This window comes from Barbus barbus (assembly GCF_936440315.1).
Source record: "Barbus barbus genome assembly, chromosome: 1".
Taxonomy (NCBI): Eukaryota; Metazoa; Chordata; class Actinopteri; order Cypriniformes; family Cyprinidae; genus Barbus; species Barbus barbus.
In genome coordinates, this window is record NC_136729.1 from 29,750,554 (window position 1) to 29,769,761 (window position 19,208).

At 38.0% G+C, this 19,208-nt stretch overlaps 1 protein-coding gene across 2 annotated transcripts in view; it reads left to right on the top strand.

Annotated features, from left to right (window-relative positions):
• The first annotated feature begins 507 nt into the window (after positions 1–507).
• LOC306848510 (protein C-mannosyl-transferase DPY19L3-like) overlaps positions 508–19,208 on the top strand; it is a 42,396-nt gene continuing 23,695 nt past the window's right edge. Inside the window, exons 1-14 of one of the 2 annotated variants that reach the window (XM_079383109.1) lie at positions 508–746; positions 3,346–3,476; positions 4,235–4,362; positions 7,183–7,273; positions 9,340–9,461; positions 9,576–9,721; positions 10,239–10,362; positions 13,949–14,083; positions 14,167–14,298; positions 14,879–14,980; positions 15,184–15,257; positions 15,556–15,714; positions 16,340–16,462; positions 16,900–17,011. In XM_079383109.1, coding sequence (XP_079239235.1) covers positions 3,368–3,476; positions 4,235–4,362; positions 7,183–7,273; positions 9,340–9,461; positions 9,576–9,721; positions 10,239–10,362; positions 13,949–14,083; positions 14,167–14,298; positions 14,879–14,980; positions 15,184–15,257; positions 15,556–15,714; positions 16,340–16,462; positions 16,900–17,011 — 1,557 coding nt within the window. In that variant the 5' untranslated portion in view covers positions 508–746; positions 3,346–3,367. Of the gene's footprint in view, positions 747–3,240; positions 3,477–4,234; positions 4,363–7,182; positions 7,274–9,339; positions 9,462–9,575; positions 9,722–10,238; positions 10,363–13,948; positions 14,084–14,166; positions 14,299–14,878; positions 14,981–15,183; positions 15,258–15,555; positions 15,715–16,339; positions 16,463–16,899; positions 17,012–19,208 lie in introns of those variants that run through there. The other variant, XM_079383110.1, reaches the window with a different exon arrangement.

Genomic DNA, 19,208 nt, shown 5'->3' on the forward strand with positions numbered 1-19,208 from the left:
TTTTTTACCTTTTTAATTATTCATGCCCCAGTGCATGATGGGAAAAACGGGACCATAACTTAAAGAATCCTTGTAAACAAACAATTCTAAGTAAATTATACTTATAAGTTCAAACTTTAATTTCTACAAGCATAAATTGAGTAATATTATAGAACTGACTTTAATTTTTTAATTATTGCCTGAACTAAATTTAATGTAGACATTACATTTGTTTTTATGTATTTACTAAACCACAAAATCATTTTTCACAGTGTAGTTTGTTTCTCTGGCACTGCTAATAAATGAAAATTCATTACAACCTGCGTGAAAAAAAAGTGTCCTGTCCTGACTCCTTACTGCGACAGAAAATAAGCAACAATAAAAAAGGACTTTAAATAGTTTTCATCTCCATGAGTTACCATAGAAATGACCCAGTTATGGATTTCGTGACCATGCGTCCCGGGGCAGGTGTTCAACAGGTAACTTAGGCTACTGAGACTCTGAGGTGTGAGTCTCTCTCAGGGGGGAGAGGCTCTGGATGTGCTCCTTCATTTCTCCACGCCGCGGTGTAGGCTACTGCGTGCTGTCAGTCCGAACAACAACACAGCTCTGCTAGTGGATTTAATGTTCCGTCTTGATATTTATTCCTGTTAATTGCATGCAGAAGAGGTTTGTTTTCATGCGCCGTTCTGCTCGCAGGCGAGTGTCCGTGAGGAAGGAGGAGCTACCGGACATCCGATAAGGAACTACGAGCTTCACTGAACAGGGTGAGAGACGCGGATGTTTTAGTGCGTATTGTGCGTTGTTTTACACTAGTGAGTGGAAGGGATGGGGATCGAGCGAGGTGAGGCAGCAGGCAGCTGTGTGTCTGTCCCCTAACCGGAGACCGAGATCAGCGGCAGATGCGATCTGAGATCTCCTGACATTGTTGCTGAGCTGTGCGCCGGAAACGCCGCTGCAAAACACAGGCCTGCCAATGAATGAATGAATGAATGGAATAAGCGCGGCGCGATGCTTTATTGTTTGGTTTCGTGGTCCGTGCTCTTTTGTTTGTCGCGGACTCTCATCTCCGGCTGTTGAACTTGCTCGTAGTTCGCGAAAGTGTCATGAAGCAACGCGAATGGAGACATTTTGACACCGTTAGCTCCAGTGTTTCCGGTATAACGGGAATAGATCGTTGTGTTTGTCAGCATCGCAAAAGCGGGTTTCAGTGATCTTTACGTTAATAGCTTGCTGATTGAGTTCATTACACTGTAAACATGCAGGAAGAAACAGGTGCAGTATGTATTCATGTGGACTACGGTATTATCTCATCATAGCTGTAATAATCTACCCAAAACCAGGTGCGAATTATGGGCCTGGCTTTCTCAAATTAATTTGTGTCTTAACAGTGTGTGTTCTTCGTGCACATCAGTATTTTAAAACAACAGTATGTTCATTAACCTTAGGTTTGTCCTACATAAACACCACACTACAAAACTAGATGGTAACCATAGCAACATTGGCTGTACATTTTCTATAAATCTACAAATCAAGTCACTATTTATAATTTATTTGAGATATACAGTTTTTGTGTTTTCTACACAAACTCATCCTTCATAAGGGAAAGGACATTCTGTGAAAATGTAACCTTGGTATCTTTAATATTGAAGTAAGGTCATGTCAGAGATTAAAATCATTGTGAAATTAATGGTTGAAAATCAAACTTTGATGCGTGTTATCTCGTAATTAGATTTTGAGACTTTAGCCTGGATTTCACAGACAGACAGGGTCACGCATGCATAAATTATATATTTAATTTGTATATATGAACAGTTCAATTGCAAAAACAGATCAGGGTAGATTGGATTGTGTAATTTTTTCAGTGAAACAAATGTGTTCAGAAAAGTTTTCTTTATTTTAGTGACAATGACATACATTATATACCAAATATGGAAAATGAGTTTTCATGTTATTAGAATTTTAACAAAAACATAATTTGTGCCAAGGGGGTGTTTTACCCCACCCATTGTTGCATTTTTGTTTTAACACAGTTTATTGTAGGCTACTTTGTTTTATTTTAAATCATTTATGTTTGTATTTTGTTATTTTCTGTGAAATATTTTGACAATCAAGGAAGGATCTTTCATTTCTTTCCAGTTTAATAATATTATAGCAATGTTAATCAAATGTATATTTGAAATGGCTAGAAATTAGGTGCTTGGATGATTTGTACATATAAATAACCTCTTTCCAACTATGGATGGTCAAACCCCTCGATTTATCTAAAAACAGCCCTGGCTCTAAAGCATTAGTCTCAAACTCAATTCCTCCAACCCTAATCAAACACACCTGATCCAGCTAATCAAGCTCTTCAGGATCACTAGAAACTTCTGAGCTAAACTGTGCAGAGCTGCAGCCCTCCAGGAATTGAGTTTGAGACCAATGCTCTAAAGACTTCATATAAAAGGTCAATGGTATGTCAGATATCTCAACTGAATTTAAAATCATTGCAATACATTCTCAGTTGTTGGCAATAGTAAGTAACAATTCCTATCAAACATCAAATGTTATTGTAAATGATGATATCATAACACTCTAAATGTTCTGATAGAATCACTGTTTGGACATTTATTGGGAGTCTATTTATTTTTTTTTAAATCCAGTTTTTGTTTTCAGTTCTGATTTTAGTTAGATTTTCTTTTCATGAAAACTCTCTTCATATTAGCAACACATTCAATGGCACTCTCCTCTAAAACAGTGAATATACAGTTATAGGTAATGACACTGTCTGCAAATGCATTAAACCCATACAATATAATGTAGTGATGTTATCACAAATATGATAAATTCATTATAGTGTTATATTTGGTCTCCACATCTTAAGTAGGCTATTTAGGGAATAGTGCTGACCCTAGTGCTTTCTTAAATCAGAAGATATGTATTTATTTATTTCAACCCAAGTACACAATACATGTATGGCCACATGAAGTTTAAGAATCATATAGACACATTTTAAATGCGCGAGAGCAGCGTATATCTGAGAGCGCGCGTCCGGTTTTGTGCGAGAGCAAAGGGGAGATTCGCGCTCGCGCATTTCATTAATCTACTTTCGCGCTCTCGACATTTGGCATTAAAATAACGCCATACATTCCAATTAATCTCAATCAAACTCCAGTTGGGCTATTTTAAGTAAAAATAACAAAAAAACAACAACAAAATACAGCTAACTGACACAATAAAACACAATAAAAACATGACAACAGAATAATACTAAAATAAAGTTTTTTTTTGAAAATGTAAAAAAAAAACGGAGTTAACTGTTTTTTGCAAATTAACTCTTCATACATGGGTTTTGTCATTATTATTGAACATATATTTTGCCAGGACTGGAGGCCTGTTTTCCAGTATGACTGTCCTCAGGCAGAGAAAGGGCAGTAAAGGGAAGGACCCGGGGCCCAGCGTTCAGAACCTGAAGCCTGATTGTACAGCTGAACCCAGAGAGAGGTTTGCAACAGGTCAGTGCTGTTTGTTGCAAAAGTGGATAAAAGAAAATTGAAAGGAAAAGTTCACCCAAAAAATAAAAATGTCAACATGTGAAGCGTGCGTGTGGAACTCACACAAGAAGTAATACAGAAGCACAGAGGACTGTCACTGGATTTTTGAAAGAAGCGGAAGTTATCATAGTTGGATAAACTTACAGCAGTGAATGGAACGCTACATCAAAAAAAAAAAAAAAAAAAAAAAAAAAAAAATATATATATATATATATATATATATATATATATATATTATTATTATTTTATTTATTTTTTTTTTTTGCATTACTATTTACTCAAATAGTAAAAGAAAAAAATCCACAACAGGGTTTTTATAACTGTATAACAAAGGAAAAGAATAGAGAACAAGGTCAAATTTACTGTCACTGTCATAGCCACTTCATTAGAAACACCCTCAAAGCAGTGTTCTTTTTGTTTGTTTTTTTGTAATTTGATGCAAATGTAATATAATACAAAGTGTAGTGTAATAAATGTACATATGTGAAATTTTCATTTTGGGTGGAGTATCACTTTAATATCAGGCCAGAACCTTGAGTTCCTATCAACATGCAACGTATTTAAAGACTGATCATGTGTCAGATTCAAAACACTGATTTTTATACTTAAATTGTCATATAATATTAATCATTGATCTTACTTTGTGCATGCCTCCTCCTGTTTACCATGTTTGTTGTTTAATATTATGGTCTGGGTAAGATTGTTGTCATTCTCTCCAGGTGGTTTCTCGTGGTGGACAATCTTGTGTCTAATGACTGGCTCAATAGTGGGAATTAGTCTGGGCTTGCTGTGCTGCATCTATGTGGCTACACTTCATGAAAATGACCTCTGGTTCTCCAATATGAAGGTAAAGTCCAGAGCTTTTTTATGTTCAGTGTCCTGAAACAGTGCCTATCCAGGGACAACCTTCCATTGTGATTAATTTTCTTTTCAGGCTTTGAATGAGTTTTAGTGGTCTTAAGCTATGCTCCTAATATAAACAACAGCTCAAGAGATCTAGATTCATAATGTTGCGTTTCGTCAGTGATGGTGTTCTCATCTGTCTCATTTTTCATGTATTTCCTCTTGTAAAGGAATAGTTTTCCATATGTGCTGACTGATTATTATTTTTCTTTCCCTCAGTCACATAAACAGTTAGCCAGAGTTTGGTCTGCAGATTGTGTTATGACTTCCAGACCTGAAACAGATGAAACCACAATGCCAAAAAAGTTATGTTGCGTTCAGTTGGATAAATCCGCATGTATCCCAGTTCGCTCATTAAAATAATACAGATCAGGAGTAGTTTAACCACATCTCTCAATCAGTGCAAGATTTACTGCCGCCGGTTTTGGAATTTCTGTATTTATTTATTGTGCAATACGGTTTGAAAGTATGTGTCCATCTTTTGTTGGAACCAAGGCCTAGTTTTCATTTAGTGAATCTAACAAGAGCCAAACCTGTGCTGCTTTCATGTGAGCTTTGAACATTTTGTCCTCAGATTATTTTGTTTCTCAGAACATAATGTGTCTCATAAATACTCTGATTGAATATGCACCACACTTCATAACACCAGATAAGAGTGCTTTTTTCTGAATGTGTTGGCAGGGTATTTTTAGACTTGCAATTTCTTTCTTTTTTATGCTTTCAGGCATATTTAATAGTCTAAAGTATGTTGAATAATTACTGTATCCTGGACTAGCCCTCTGCTTACAGTATGAATTTTCTCTCTAAATAAATGCACCAGGTTCAGATTGTTAGTAGGTGGTCTAAGACAAAATGGGTTGCAGATAAGGGGACATGTGTAAAAGTAACTAAGGGAAATATTTGAGTCCTATTCAAAAAATTTTTTGTCATGTGGAATGGATAGCACAAAAAGGTCATCTGAAGTTTAAAATGAAGTCAGAGTGTGACAGCAGTGGAAAAAGGAAGCTCATGCATGCTGGCTGGTATTTTACTGCTTGCTTATAAGTCATCTTACTTTTATCTGTACTCTTGCTTTTCTGAATGTGACTGGAAAGATGGCTGTGAATGGATGACCACAGTTTCAGTCCCAATGTGTTTCTTTCATTCTCTGGTTAAAAAACGCCTCCATGACTGAGTGAGCATTTGGTTGTGCTTTATTTGTAGGCACATGAATCACCTGTTCTGTTTCAGAGGGAGAGCTGTGGGAATGTCCACTGGTTAACAGCTAATCAAATGTTGCAGCAGAAAGCTCCATTAGAAGTGCAGACGGGTTCTGCATTGTTTTTCTAATCGTTTCCACTCTTTCAATGGGAAACCGCAGTGAATTTCACAGAGGTTGTGTAAATGTTCTTAGCAGGAGTTGGTTTTCCATTATACTTAGCTTCATAAATGACGATATTGCCATTATTTTTTAACAAAGGCATTTGAAGTCCAGTATGTTCCTCCTCTGGGACACCACCCTAAAGCGGGAGACAGCTGCATTTGGGACGCTTTTAAATTCATTGCATGTGAAGTCATGTTCATGTCGTTTATAGCGCCACACAGTCTTAATTTCAAACTTTTTGTTTTCCCCCCTGACTACCAAGAGGTCACCAGTTGTGCGGCCCACATGCCTTCCTTCCTGTCTCAGCCCCTCTCTCTGATCACATGTAAAATGTTCCTCCGACAGATTGCTGTTTGGTGCCGACCGGAGCTTAGAATGATCTCTTGAGGTTTTGTTTTATTGTTTTAATACGTGTGCTATGAAGTTTTCGGGCAAGAAACTCTGGAAAGGCCGACAAACAAAAGAGCTTGCGGTCTCAAACAGAGGAACCTTCAGGAAAGACAGGGAAGACGGAGGATAATAATCCTTGAGAATGAAGGTTCGTCGAAGGAGGAATAGCAATTTGGATGATAACTCTGGGGCCGCCCAGGATAGACCACCTTTGCTAAACTTTGGGGGAAAAGACAATCCGAGGGATTACAAGAGTGGGCAGAGGGGCTCAGAAGAGAGTGTAAAGCTTTCATGGAATCACATTCCAGGACAAAACTGTTGGCCGGCTGCTGTCATAGCAGCAGGAGTACTGTTGGCATTGGTTATTGGGCTGTTTCATGCATGGTGTGTTTATTCTATACATGAAAACCTACTGTGGTTTTCACACTTAAAGGTAAGCCGAAGAAGAATCTGTCTCCATTTTTGTTGCAAGAATGTTGCTAAGAAACATTGTTAAATGAAGTGAATTTAAATGTGCGCTTTGTGTATCAGGAGAAGCAGCTACAGTCTTGGTCATGAGGTCATTTTCTTTTCAGCCAGTTCTCGTTGTTTTATCTTCCATTGTTATTGTTGCTTTCCATTTTTATACTTTTATATCTTAAAATTGCCTTTTTGTATTTGAGTTTTTTAGAAAAAAAGAACGTTAAAGCTGTTTTATGAAGGAAAAATAAGTGTCATCTTCTCCAACCAAATTTCATATGACTTTAATCTTTGTGGAGCATATGGATCTTTTTGTTTGAAAACCACTTCCACTAAACAACTCCACCATATTTACAACACCTGTTTTTTGTTTTTTTTTCTTCCTCAAGGCTTTTATTGCGAATGAAATCTCAGTTTTTTTCTGGTCAGATAGCTGCACTGATTTCTTACTCGGATGGGAAATGTATTTCATTTTAACACCATTTACTCCTGTTGTGCTTCTTGTCATAGTTCATTTTTACTGAATCTTCTCATCTCTTCTTGCATTTGTAGGAAGTCGAGCGTGAAATCTCCTTCCGGACAGAATGTGGCCTTTATTACTCCTACTACAAACAGATGTTAAAGGCACCTTCTATACAGCAAGGTACTGAGATCTAATTCACAAGACAGGTTTACTGGTTATACGATCACTCTTGCATCATGTCATCTTTCTGATGGAACATTGATGTTAAAATTATTTTTCTGTAGAAATATTGCTCCTATAGGACAGTGGTTCCCAATCCTGGTCTAGGAGAACCCCAAACACTGCACAGATGTTTCCCTAATCGGACACACCTGATTCAACTTATGAGCTCATAAGTAAAGACTCCAAGACATCAAAAGTGTGTGTCAGATAAAGCCCGAGACACACTTTACAATTTTTGTCTGTCCCAGACGAATCAGAAATCACCACGATTGTTTCACGATGCCAGTCTTTCGTCTGGGACAGCCGAAAATCGTAAAGTGTGTCTCGGGCTTAAGAGAGACATCAAAAACATGCAGTTTTGGGGGTTCTCCGTGACCAGGATTGGGAACCACTGTCCTATAGGGAAAGTATTATTTCATCACCATCTTTACGGGTAAGAAATTTTCAAATCTGTAATGCTTGATTCCATTTGTGTTCTTCCCTTTTAGTTAATTTAGCTCAGTCCAAAATGCCAAGTTTCTTGTCTGCTTTCTGTTATCACTTATGTAATCTGAGAGCTATCAAAGGAATGCTTCATTACATAACCATATCAGTGTGACTGGTCTCAGAAAATAGAGGAAATGTACAACTTTGCTCTAAGTGGTCTTTGCTCAATCTAATTGGCCTAACAGCCCCATTTGGAATGGATTTTCTTTGTGCTTCTACACTGAAAAGCATCACAATTAGGTCATTACCCATTGAGACTGAAATGGTAAGAACTGCAGCTGTGCCAAAAGCTGTTCTCTAGACACCACAATTGGGCCTTTGTACTTATAGTAGAGTAAAAGCATGTTCAGAGCATTGCTTTTCTATTAAGCAGTCTTAGAAATCGATTACTGTTAAACGTCACAGCTGTAGTACTATCTGTGATGGTATAAAGTAGGTTGAGGTTGTTTAATTTTGGAATCCACTTCCATTATACCATTTAGTGGCAATTTTGGCATTTACAGAAAAGGATCCCTTTCAAATCAAAGTGTTATTGCCTGCATATGAGCTCTAATTATTATATAAGCCATACTGCTATACAAAGGCAAAATATTGTAACTACACATTTTGTCAAAAGTCTCTTAGTCTATGATCTGTCTGTGACAAATGGGTTAGGCTCAATTATGTTTCAAAGAAAACTGATTGTGAAACTGATACTAAAAATGTATCCAAATAAAATTTTATATTTAAGTGTTGGTGTAGTTATCAGTACCTAAATGCAGGTTAAGAAATACTAATACTAATGTTTTTAGCTGTGCTTCCCAGTATACTTAGCAACCTCCTAAAGAATTAGACAACTTGCTATATTTTAGCAAATCTTGTATAGCTGCAGTACTGCAAAAGAACATGATTCATCAAATTAACCAGATTAGGTTTGTACTAGGTGATAAGAGTCTAAGGGCCAGATTTACTAACAGATTTATTAACACCAGTGCAAACCGTCTTTTGACGTTAAATAGTACTGTCAGGATTTACTAAAGATGCACAGTGACGAATTAGCGCTGTAAAGGTGTGGACACAGTTGTTTTTGTGCCTGACCTTATTGAATAACTCCTTCAAATGCATTTCCTTTCAGGCGCAAAATTGATGGGGAGTATTAAACCGAATCACACAACGCAATTTACTGACATTTGCGCTCATCAAATTACTGGTATTTGCGCCATTGTTTAACGCCCCAAAAAAGCATGTCTTAAACTATTTTGCACCTGTGTCGTAAGTGGACCACCCGTACCTGATGAGCATTGGCTCTGCTAATTTGCGACTATGCTAATTTGTGCTGCGCTTGGTATATTGCATTGGTCGATATGTAAATAAGATGTTGATTATTTTGCGTGTTGTCAGTAAATCACCCACAGAAATTTCCATGCCCATCAGCGCTGTTTTGGAATTGCGCTCTCTTGCTAATTTGCCCTGTTTAGTAAATCTGGCCCAAAGTCAATTTGAGCAAATTTTGACTTTTTTTGTATATTTAATGAGTTTGTGTATTCTTGTATTCACAGGTCTTTATGAGCTTATTCATGACAACACTACTGAATCGAAGAGAACAATAAACATCCTACAGCGTATGAATATCTACCAAGAAGTGTTCCTTAGCTTTTTGTACAGAATACTTCCCATCCAGGTGTTCAATCACTTCTGTTTTCTTTGTAAAATGCATAGATTCTCGTGGGCTTTTGCAGAATCAGCTTATTTATTTCCCATCCTGTATGTATGTGTGTGTCTGTTTATTTTGCAGACCTACTTGGAGCCAATTTATTTCTACATCTACACAGTGTTTGCTTTGCAGACAGTGTATGTCATCGCCCTCTTTATCACTAGTTGGTTACTCAGTGACTCCTGGCTGGCTGGAGCCCTCAGTGGAGTCTGGTACATTCTCAACAGGTGTGTGTGCACAATCGGTCTCTCATACACACAAAACTCACCTTTGCAGTCCATCTGGTGTAAATAAATGCTAATTATGATGCAGTGTGCATCTTAATTCAGGTAAGTGTCAAAGCCGATATGTTTCTCTAAAATGTGAATTGAAGCTCTCAAGGACAGCACTGAAATGAAATTTGTCATTTAGGACTCTTTTTATACAATACCACAGGCACAGGCCACCTGATAGGACGTTCCCCCTGGAGCAGTGTTAATATTTAAGAAACAATAGATTCCCACACCAGACCATTTGTTGAGCTGACTGGGAACCTCAATCAAGCAGCACAATGTTTTGATTGCAGCACAAAGTTCACACATTGTAGGAAATTAAATTGTAACTGGCTTATTTATAGTTGCTCTGGCGTTGTAGAAAATACTGTAGCATTGAAAAATCACACTTTTCACTTTTTTGTTTTATATTCTGACAGGTTAAGCTTGTGTTTTTTGTGTTTGTTTGATTGCATGCTTGATTTGTGTGCAGAGTGGACACCACACGTGTGGAGTTTACCATCTCTCTAAGGGAGAACTGGTCAATACCATTCTTTGCTCTTCAGGTGGCTGCCATAACCTGCTACCTAAGACCACAGCTAAAACCTATTCACCAGGTAATCTTATATCCTGATCAATTTAGATGTCTATTCTGTAAGCATTTTAGATTCAGATTAGTGATGAAAAGTCTGATTCTTTTCCACAAACCAGTTCTCTCTGACAGTTTGTGGCAGTGAACCAGTTAAAAAAAAATATTCACCATTTCTTTTACATCGTCACTAAATTGATTATCACTAATATGTAATACTGTCATCCCGGCGGGTGAAAATACATGCTTCAACACTGCATACATTATAGTAAAATTCTTTTCATGTCTTGACTGAACAGTTTTTACATGTTATAATACAACCTGAATTCCGAAAATGTTGGGATGTTTTTAAATTTAAATAAAATGAAAAAAATAAATAATAATTCAAATCACATGAGCCAATATTTTATTCACAATAGAACACAGATAACATAAATGTTTAAACTGTGAAATTTTACAATTGTATGCACAAAATTAGCTCATTTCAAATTTGATGCCTGCTACAGGTCTCAAAATAGTTGGGACGGGAGCATGTTTACCATGGTGTAGCATCGTTTGAAGACGTCTGGGCATCGAGGTTATGAGTTTCTGGAGTTTTGGTGTTGGAATTTGGTCCCATTCTTGTCTGTTATAGGTTTCCAGCTGCTGAAGAGTTTGTGGTCAACTTTGACGCATTTTTTGTTTAATGATACACCAAATGTTCTCTATAGGTGAAAGATCTTGACTGCAGGCAGGCCAGTTCAGCACCTGGACTCTTCTACTACGAAGCCATGCTGTTGTAATAGCTGCACTGTGGTTTTGCATTGTTCTGCTGAAATACACAAGGCCTTCCCTGAAATAGACTTTGTCTGGAGGGGAGCATATGTTGCTCTAAAACCTTTTATATACCTTTCAGCATTCATAGTGCCTTCCAAAACATGCAAGCTCTCCATGCCGTATGCATTTATGCACCCCCATAATACCTGGTTTTTGAACTCTGATAACACGCTGGAAGGTCTCCCTCCTCTTTAGCCCAGAGAACATGGTGCCCGTGATTTCCAACAAGAATGTCAAATTTGGACTCGTCTGACCATAGAACTCTTTTCCACTTTGAAACAGTCAATTTTAAATGAGCCTTGGCCCACAGGACACGACGGTGCTTCTGGACCATGTTCTCACATGGCTTCCTTTTTGCATTATAGAGCTTTAGTTGGCATATGCAGATGGCACGGCAGATTGTGTTTACCGACAGTGGTTTATGGAAGTATTCCTGGGCCCATTTAGTAATGTCAATGACAAAATCATGCCGATGAGTGATGCAGTGTCGTCTGAGGGCCTGAAAACCACGGGCATCCGACAAAGATCTTCGGCCTTGTCCCTTACACACAGAGATTTCCCCAGTTTCTCTGAATCTTTTGATGATGTTATGCGCTGTAGATGATGAGATTTGCAAAGCCTTTGCAATTTGATGTTGAGGAACGTTGTTTTTAAAGTATTCCACAATATTGTTACGCACTCTGCACTCACAGATTAGAGAGCCTCTGCCTGTCATTACTTCTGAGATACTCTGCCTCTCTAAGACATCCCTTTTATAGCTAATCATGTTACAGACCTGATGTCAATTAACTTAATTAGTTGCTAGATGTTCTCCAAGCTGAATCTTTTCAACATTGTTTTTTTCAGCCCTTTGTTGCCCCCGTGCCAACTTTTTTGAGACCTGTAGCAGGCATCACATTTGAAATGAGCTCATTTAGTGGATACAAGTTTAACATTTAATTTGTCTTTTTTCTCTGTTCTATTGTGAATAAAATATCCTTTAGTTTTCATTTTATTCAAATGTAAAAATGTCCCAACTTTTCCAGAATGCGGGTTGTAAGATGTTGTTTAATATAACTGGTTGTACTATGCATTTGTTTTTAAAGAAACTTACCTTTCACCCCCTCATTCAAGTCCTTGATTCATGCATGCTCATAGACCTTAGGTTAGACACCATACTGAATTTTATGCAGATAAAAATGTCTCTGGTTACGTATGTAACCATGGTTCCCTGAGAAGGGAACGAGAGACTGTGTCCTCTAGATGTCACTTTGGGGAACTAGAGGACACAGTTCAAAGTTCCCTCGGAAGGGAATGTCTCAGGTTATGTATGTAACCATGCTTCCCTGAGAAGGGAATGAGATACTGCGTCCTCTCGTTCCCCAAACGACCTCTAGAGGATGCAGTTCGAAGTTCCAGGCTGTGAACCAGGCTGTGAGGGATTGACAGTGTTTACAATGGCACATGCTCAATCAAGGTCCTAAATTATACTTTTCACAACTCAGAACTTTTAAAACTGTTGTATGAAGTTTTGTCTACAGAGTGTTTTTAAATGTATTTATTTATTTATTTATTTTTATAATCAGCTGAGCAATTTGCATGCTGTTAAACAACAGTACAATCCATTGAACACATTACACTTCTAGCCATCCCGGCCTTGTTTTAATTTCTATCAATATGCCACAACCCTGACTATAATATCATCAGCATTATTTATCTGCAATGCGGACATGTCCGAGACTGTTCTCAGTTCAGCTAGTGTAATGGTGACTTGTGAAATGTTGCAACTATTTGTTGAATTTGATTTGAACTGTTGTCTTAGTATCAGCGTACTGTTAACTTGAGAACTGCTGTCACCAGATGACATGAGCTGGATCAAAAGATTTGCCACCAGTTTCACCAAATGGAAATGAAAAAATAAAAATAAATGAAAAAAATGTTTCTGAACACTCCCTTTGCCTTCAGTTATTTGGATAAACAGGTCTCTGCCCCAAATTCAAACTATTGGTAGAAACAGTGTTGCTGTGTCAAGCTGGTTGGGATGCTCAAACAGTAAAATGTTGGCCTTGTCCCAAATGGCACACTTTATGTGCACTTGCATTCTTCCAGACTCACAGTGGCCACCATTTACTAATGATCACAAAAACTGTAGGGTGTCCCGTTTGTCTAAAGCGAGCTCCACTGCAGTCTTCTACCCAACAGTCAAATCGGTATTACATCACAAAAATATGGGCTCTGAGGAAGACTGTGAGGGCTTAGGGTGTCATTTGGAACAGGACCGTTGTGATAGTGCCACAGTGCTTACATTTTTAGGGAAAGGAATCTAAAAATGCGTTATTAAAAACATTGCATTATTTCCATATTAGAATGAGATGGAAAGAATCAGAAACATGACAAACTTTAGCTTTAAATAATGTAATTAAGTCAAATAAGTTGGTCAGTTTTGTTTTCTCACTCTGAAAATTTATGAAAAATGGCAAATAATGAAAAAAGAAAATATGACTAGAAGAACTGAGAAAATACGAGACCGTAAGTTGTGATAAATGTCTGACTGCTTGCTGCTGTTGTGAAATAGTTTTATGAAATATGAAATGGAGGTTAGCAATTGCAAGTGTATGTGTGAAATATTTACTCTGCCGAGCACATATTTGTTCTCTCTCAGTATGTTCTCTAAGCACAGACTTTTAATTGCTTTCCTGACATATGGTATATTACTGGGAAAATTCTCATTGTATGAGGTCTGTAGAAAGAACAAAGTTTTTGTATGTTTGGTGATTAGAATTGAACATTGTTTTGCGTTTGTGTGCTTTCTACCACAGAGGGTGGTGCTGTGGCTGGTGTTCGCCTCCACTTTCTGCTTCTGTTTGACATGGCAATTCAATCAGTTTGTCCTGCTGGTGCAGGCCCTTATAATCTTTACTCTGGATTGCCTGGACTTCCTCACAGCGGAACAGGTAACACTCAAAGACACATTTTAGAGACTTTCCACCTTTTGAAGTTCATGTGAGGTTGGATATTCATTTCTTTCTCCCTGTAGGTGGTTTCTCTGTACCTGATGCAGGTATCAAGCCTGTTATTGGTATGGTTACTGCAGTTCTGCAACTCTATGATTCTGGGCTCTCTGGTGCTCAGCTTCATTGTGTCTGCCCTCTTCATCAAACACTTCCAGGTCAGTGCTCGGTACACAAATAAAACTGATTTACGTTGGGAGTAAGTAAAAGCATAAAACCTGTTTTTGTGATTCTAAGAACATATATGTTGCATGAAATCTAAGATACCATATGCATTTATCTATTCAATGTGTATGTTTTCATCCAGGGTGTGTGATTTGTATTTTACATTTTTTAGCATGTGCTCATCTGCAATACTGTTGCTCAGTTTTTTACAGGCTCACTGATGCAATTTCTCCTAATAATCCCATATGCTCATGTTTAATATTTCTTGTATAATGATTTAGTGCAACTAAATAAATGATGTATTGGGTCAATTCCATGTGATGGCAATGTCTAAATACAGTAGGCACACTCATCACTATGAACTGAAAACAATTACAAGACATTTCCTGAAAATGCATCCCATCCATTTTAGACAAAAACATATTTACATGAGGCACTTCATCACTTTTGTTTTCGTGCCCGAGCCTTATCAATGTTCCCTAACACCCAGTTGTATTTTGATTGAAAACTGAGGCTAAGAATATAGTTGTAGTTCATTTATTAATGCCTGCTGTGTGCATGTGTGGCTTTCAGACGGGACTAAAGATGGGCGGCTTTGCCATACGAGTAGGAAAACTGGCTCTTCACACACTCCTCGTCCTCACATTAACTTTCACCATCAATTATTCAGCCAAGGTGAGCTATGAATCGTGTTCTACATCGCCCGCCCTGTCATTAATGATAAAATAGAGCTTCACTACCATCTTCTTCTGAGACACTAGCTTTGCTTTCACTCTCATTGTCTTTCTTCATATCTCATTCTCATAAAAACCCACATCCCGATCTCATGAGACACTTACATGAATGATTTCATCCTTACTCTCCATTTTAATTGACAGAAAATTCTCCAGCTGAAATCCGACGAGCACATCTTTAAGTTCATAAAGGCCAAGCTTGGCTTCGGGGCAACGAGGTAAGTCTTTGGTCTTCTCTCGTGGTGCTACATCTAAGCCTTTTATCATCAGTCAAATGCCATATCGTGGTGTCTTATTCAGAAGTGAGATCTACTCAGAGACTACAGCGAGCCATTAATCGCTGTGATTAAATGCATCCAGTTCTGGTGGAAAAATAACATCTGGCACACAATATAATCTGCTCATCCACTAGATATTTATGAAGCCATTTCAGTTGATCAGATGAATTGCTGCTCCCAATAATCTGTATAATATATATCCTGCCCCCCGCACTCCCTCCCTGCCTCTTTCTTTCAGAGACTTTGATGCCAGTCTCTATCTGTGTGAAGAGGCTTTTGGCTTGTTGCCATTGGATACATTTGAGCGGTTGGCTGGCACAGTGCTGCTCTATCCGTATCTGTGCACTCTCAGTGTGCTCTTCATCTTGCTGCTGCTGGTGGCGCTCTCTAATCTCAGGTAAAACTACTGCATCACTTGCTCACTGTAGGAAATGCTCAGGCGCACTACCACGCTGTATGCTACGCATTAACGAGATGTGTTTCTGGGAATTTAAATATTCTCATAATGTTCAATTTTCTAATTGGAGCACAAAAATAGGCTGAAAAATGACCAACAGAGCAGTGATTATAGCTTCATAACCACCTTGTCCACCACAGGTCATAAAATGCTAATTTATAATTAGAGTTATTAGTCTTTATTAGATGTGCTACATAATAATTGGACACTAGATGTATTTTTTCCATTAGGGCTTTTAAATGTGTGTTATTATGTTCAGATCAAAGCAGATTTGCTGTTGCTTTAAGGGCTGCTGTGGCCCTCTTTTTTTTTGTTCTCTTTTCTTATCAGAATCACAGGAGCCTATAAACACCCAGAGGCTTTGCACCACACACACACACACACACACACACACACACACACACACACACTAATCAGATAGGCTGCTAACCCACAGCCTAAATGTATACTTTAAGAAAAATAAAAACCCCACACACGCTTGAACTCTGAATAATACAGCTGATATTATGTGTGGTAGAGTTCTTTATTTTTTCCCTCTTGTTTGATTCCTAATTCTTCATCCCAGCACGAATGGGTCAGGCCAAGCGAGTAGGGAGAAAGAGGACAGGACCTTTAGGATGCGTCCGGACGTCGCTTACAATCTCTTGCACACTGTCTTCTTTGGCCTGCTCGCCTTTTCCACTATGAGGTAAACAAGTTGTAAATTTGAAAGTTTTGTTGCTTTCATACCACGTATCTCTTTCCCTCCATGCAAATATTTTCTTTCTGTATTTTCCTCACTCTGCCATCTGTAATTTCATTCCCTGCTGTTGCTGCTATGGTGCATCTCAATTTCAACCTCTTTTCTGCTTCCAGTTTCATTTCCTGTCCTCCACACCGCTTCTGATTTGTGATCTTCTTCATCTTATTAGTCCGTATCCCAAGTTGACGGTTCATTCGAGATTTTAATGATGAATGAATTATGGTAGAACATTGCAATATCGCTTCATAAAGTTTAGTTTGGTGTCAGAATAGTAATAGAGTTGAAAATGAATGCTGTTCGAGTCTTTCATGTTTGCTGTGTGTTGCCTGAACTTTATGATAAAATGGAAAGCACCAATAGATTTCTATCTTTGCTGCTGGCAGGATGAAATATTTGTGGACTGGCCACATGTGTGCTTTCGCCGCTTTTGGGGTGTGTGGTAAGGAGGTGTGGTCGTTGTATCTGAGGGTCCTTCACTGCAACAATAAAACCATGGTGAGTGACTGAGATCTGTCACGAAAACACACATTTACATTGTCATTTAGCAGACACACACATTGTAAATGAGAGATATTGGCAATAGCGTTCAAAAGTTTGGGAAATTTCTGTAAAATCAGCAATTAAATATTATTGCAATTTTAAAATAACTTTTCTATTTTAATATCTAACATAATTTATTTATGTGATGGCAGCCATTACAACAGTGTCACATGATTCTTTAGAATTCATTCTAATATGCTGATTTGATGTTCAAGTAAAATTTCTCATCATCAATAATACTTCTTTGAGTAGAAAGTTCTAAAGCATTTACAAACCCGATTCCAAAAAAAGTTGGGACACTGTACAAATTACGAATATTTACAAGTCTTATTAACTTATATTTTATTCACAATAGAATATAGATAACATATCAAATGTTGAAAGTGAGACATTTTGAAATGTCATGCCAAATATTGGCTCATTTTGGATTTCATGAGAGCTACACATTCCAAAAAAGTTGGGACAGGTAGCAATAAGAGGCCGGAAAAGTTAAATGTACATATAAGGAACAGCTGGAGGACCAATTTGCAACTTATTAGGTCAATTGGCAACATGATTGGGTATAAAAAGAGCCTCTCAGAGTGGCAGTGTCTCTCAGAAGTCAAGATGGCAAGAGGATCACCAATTCCCTCAATGCTGCGGCGAAAAATAGTGGAGCAATATCAGAAAGGAGTTTCTGATAAAATTGCAAAGAGTTTGAAGTTATCATCATCTACAGTGCATAATATCATCCAAAGAGAATCTGGAACAATCTCTGTGCGTAAGGGTGAAGGCCGGAAAACCATACTGGATGCCCGTGATCTTCGGGCCCTTAGACGGCACTGCATCACATACAGGAATGCTACTGTAATGGAAATCACAACATGGGCTCAGGAATACTTCCAGAAAACATTGTTGGTGAACAGAATCCACCATGCCATTCGCCGTTCCCGGCTAAAACTCTATAGGGCAAAAAAGAAGCCATATCTAAACATGATCCAGAAGCGCAGGCATTTTATCTGGGCCAAGGCTTATTTAAAATGGACTGTGGCAAAGTGGAAAACTGTTCTGTGGTCAGACGAATCAAAATTTGAAGTTCTTTTTGGAAAATTGGGACGCCGTGTCATCCGGACTAAAGAGGACAAGGACAACCCAAGTTGTTATCAGCGCTCCGTTCAGAAGCCTGCATCTCTGATGGTATGGGGTTGCATGAGTGCGTGTGGCATGGGCAGCTTACACATCTGGAAAGGCACCATCAATGCTGAAAGGTATATCCAAGTTCTAGAACAACATATGCTCCCATCCAGACATTGTCTCTTTCAGGGAAGACCTTACATTTTCCAACATGACAATGCCAGACCACATACTGCATCAATTACAACATCATGGCTGCGTAGAAGGAGGATCCAGGTACTGAAATGGCCAGCCTGCAGTCCAGATCTTTCACCCATAGAAAACATTTGGCGCATCATAAAGAGGAAGATGCGACAAAGAAGACCTAAGACAGTTGAGCAACTAGAAGCCTGTATTAGACAAGAATGGGACAGCATTCCTATTCCTAAACTTGCAACTTGTCTCCTCAGTCCCCAGACGTTTGCAGACTGTTATAAAAAGAAGAGGGGATGCCACACAGTGGTAAACATGGCCTGGTCCCAACTTTTTTTAGATGTGTTGATGCCATGAAATTTAAAAAACTTATTTCCCTTAAAATTATAAATTTTCTCAGTTTAAACATTTGATATGTCATCTGTGTTGTATTGTGAATAAAATTATTGAAATTTGAAACTTCCACATCATTGCATTCTGTTTTTATTCACAATTTGTACAGTGTCCCAACTTTTTTCGAATCGGGTAATAGAAATGTCTGTACTGTTACTTTTGGTCACCTTTGGTGTCCTTGCTGAATAAAAGTTTTTCTAAGGGAAAAAAATAAAAATTATCCAAAACAATGTTTTCCAGTGAAACTTCTCTCATGTTAGGGGTATGTTGTGTAATGTGAGAGGAACACATTAATAATTTACGTTTCATATAAAAGTCGCTTACTAATGCACAGTCCAATTCCAAGTCTTATCTCCTTGCATATTATTCACATTTTCATAAAGTTTTCATAAATCAAAACACATTTTCATAATAAGTTTAACGTTTTTGTAAGTTTAATGTAGTGCAGCAGTTT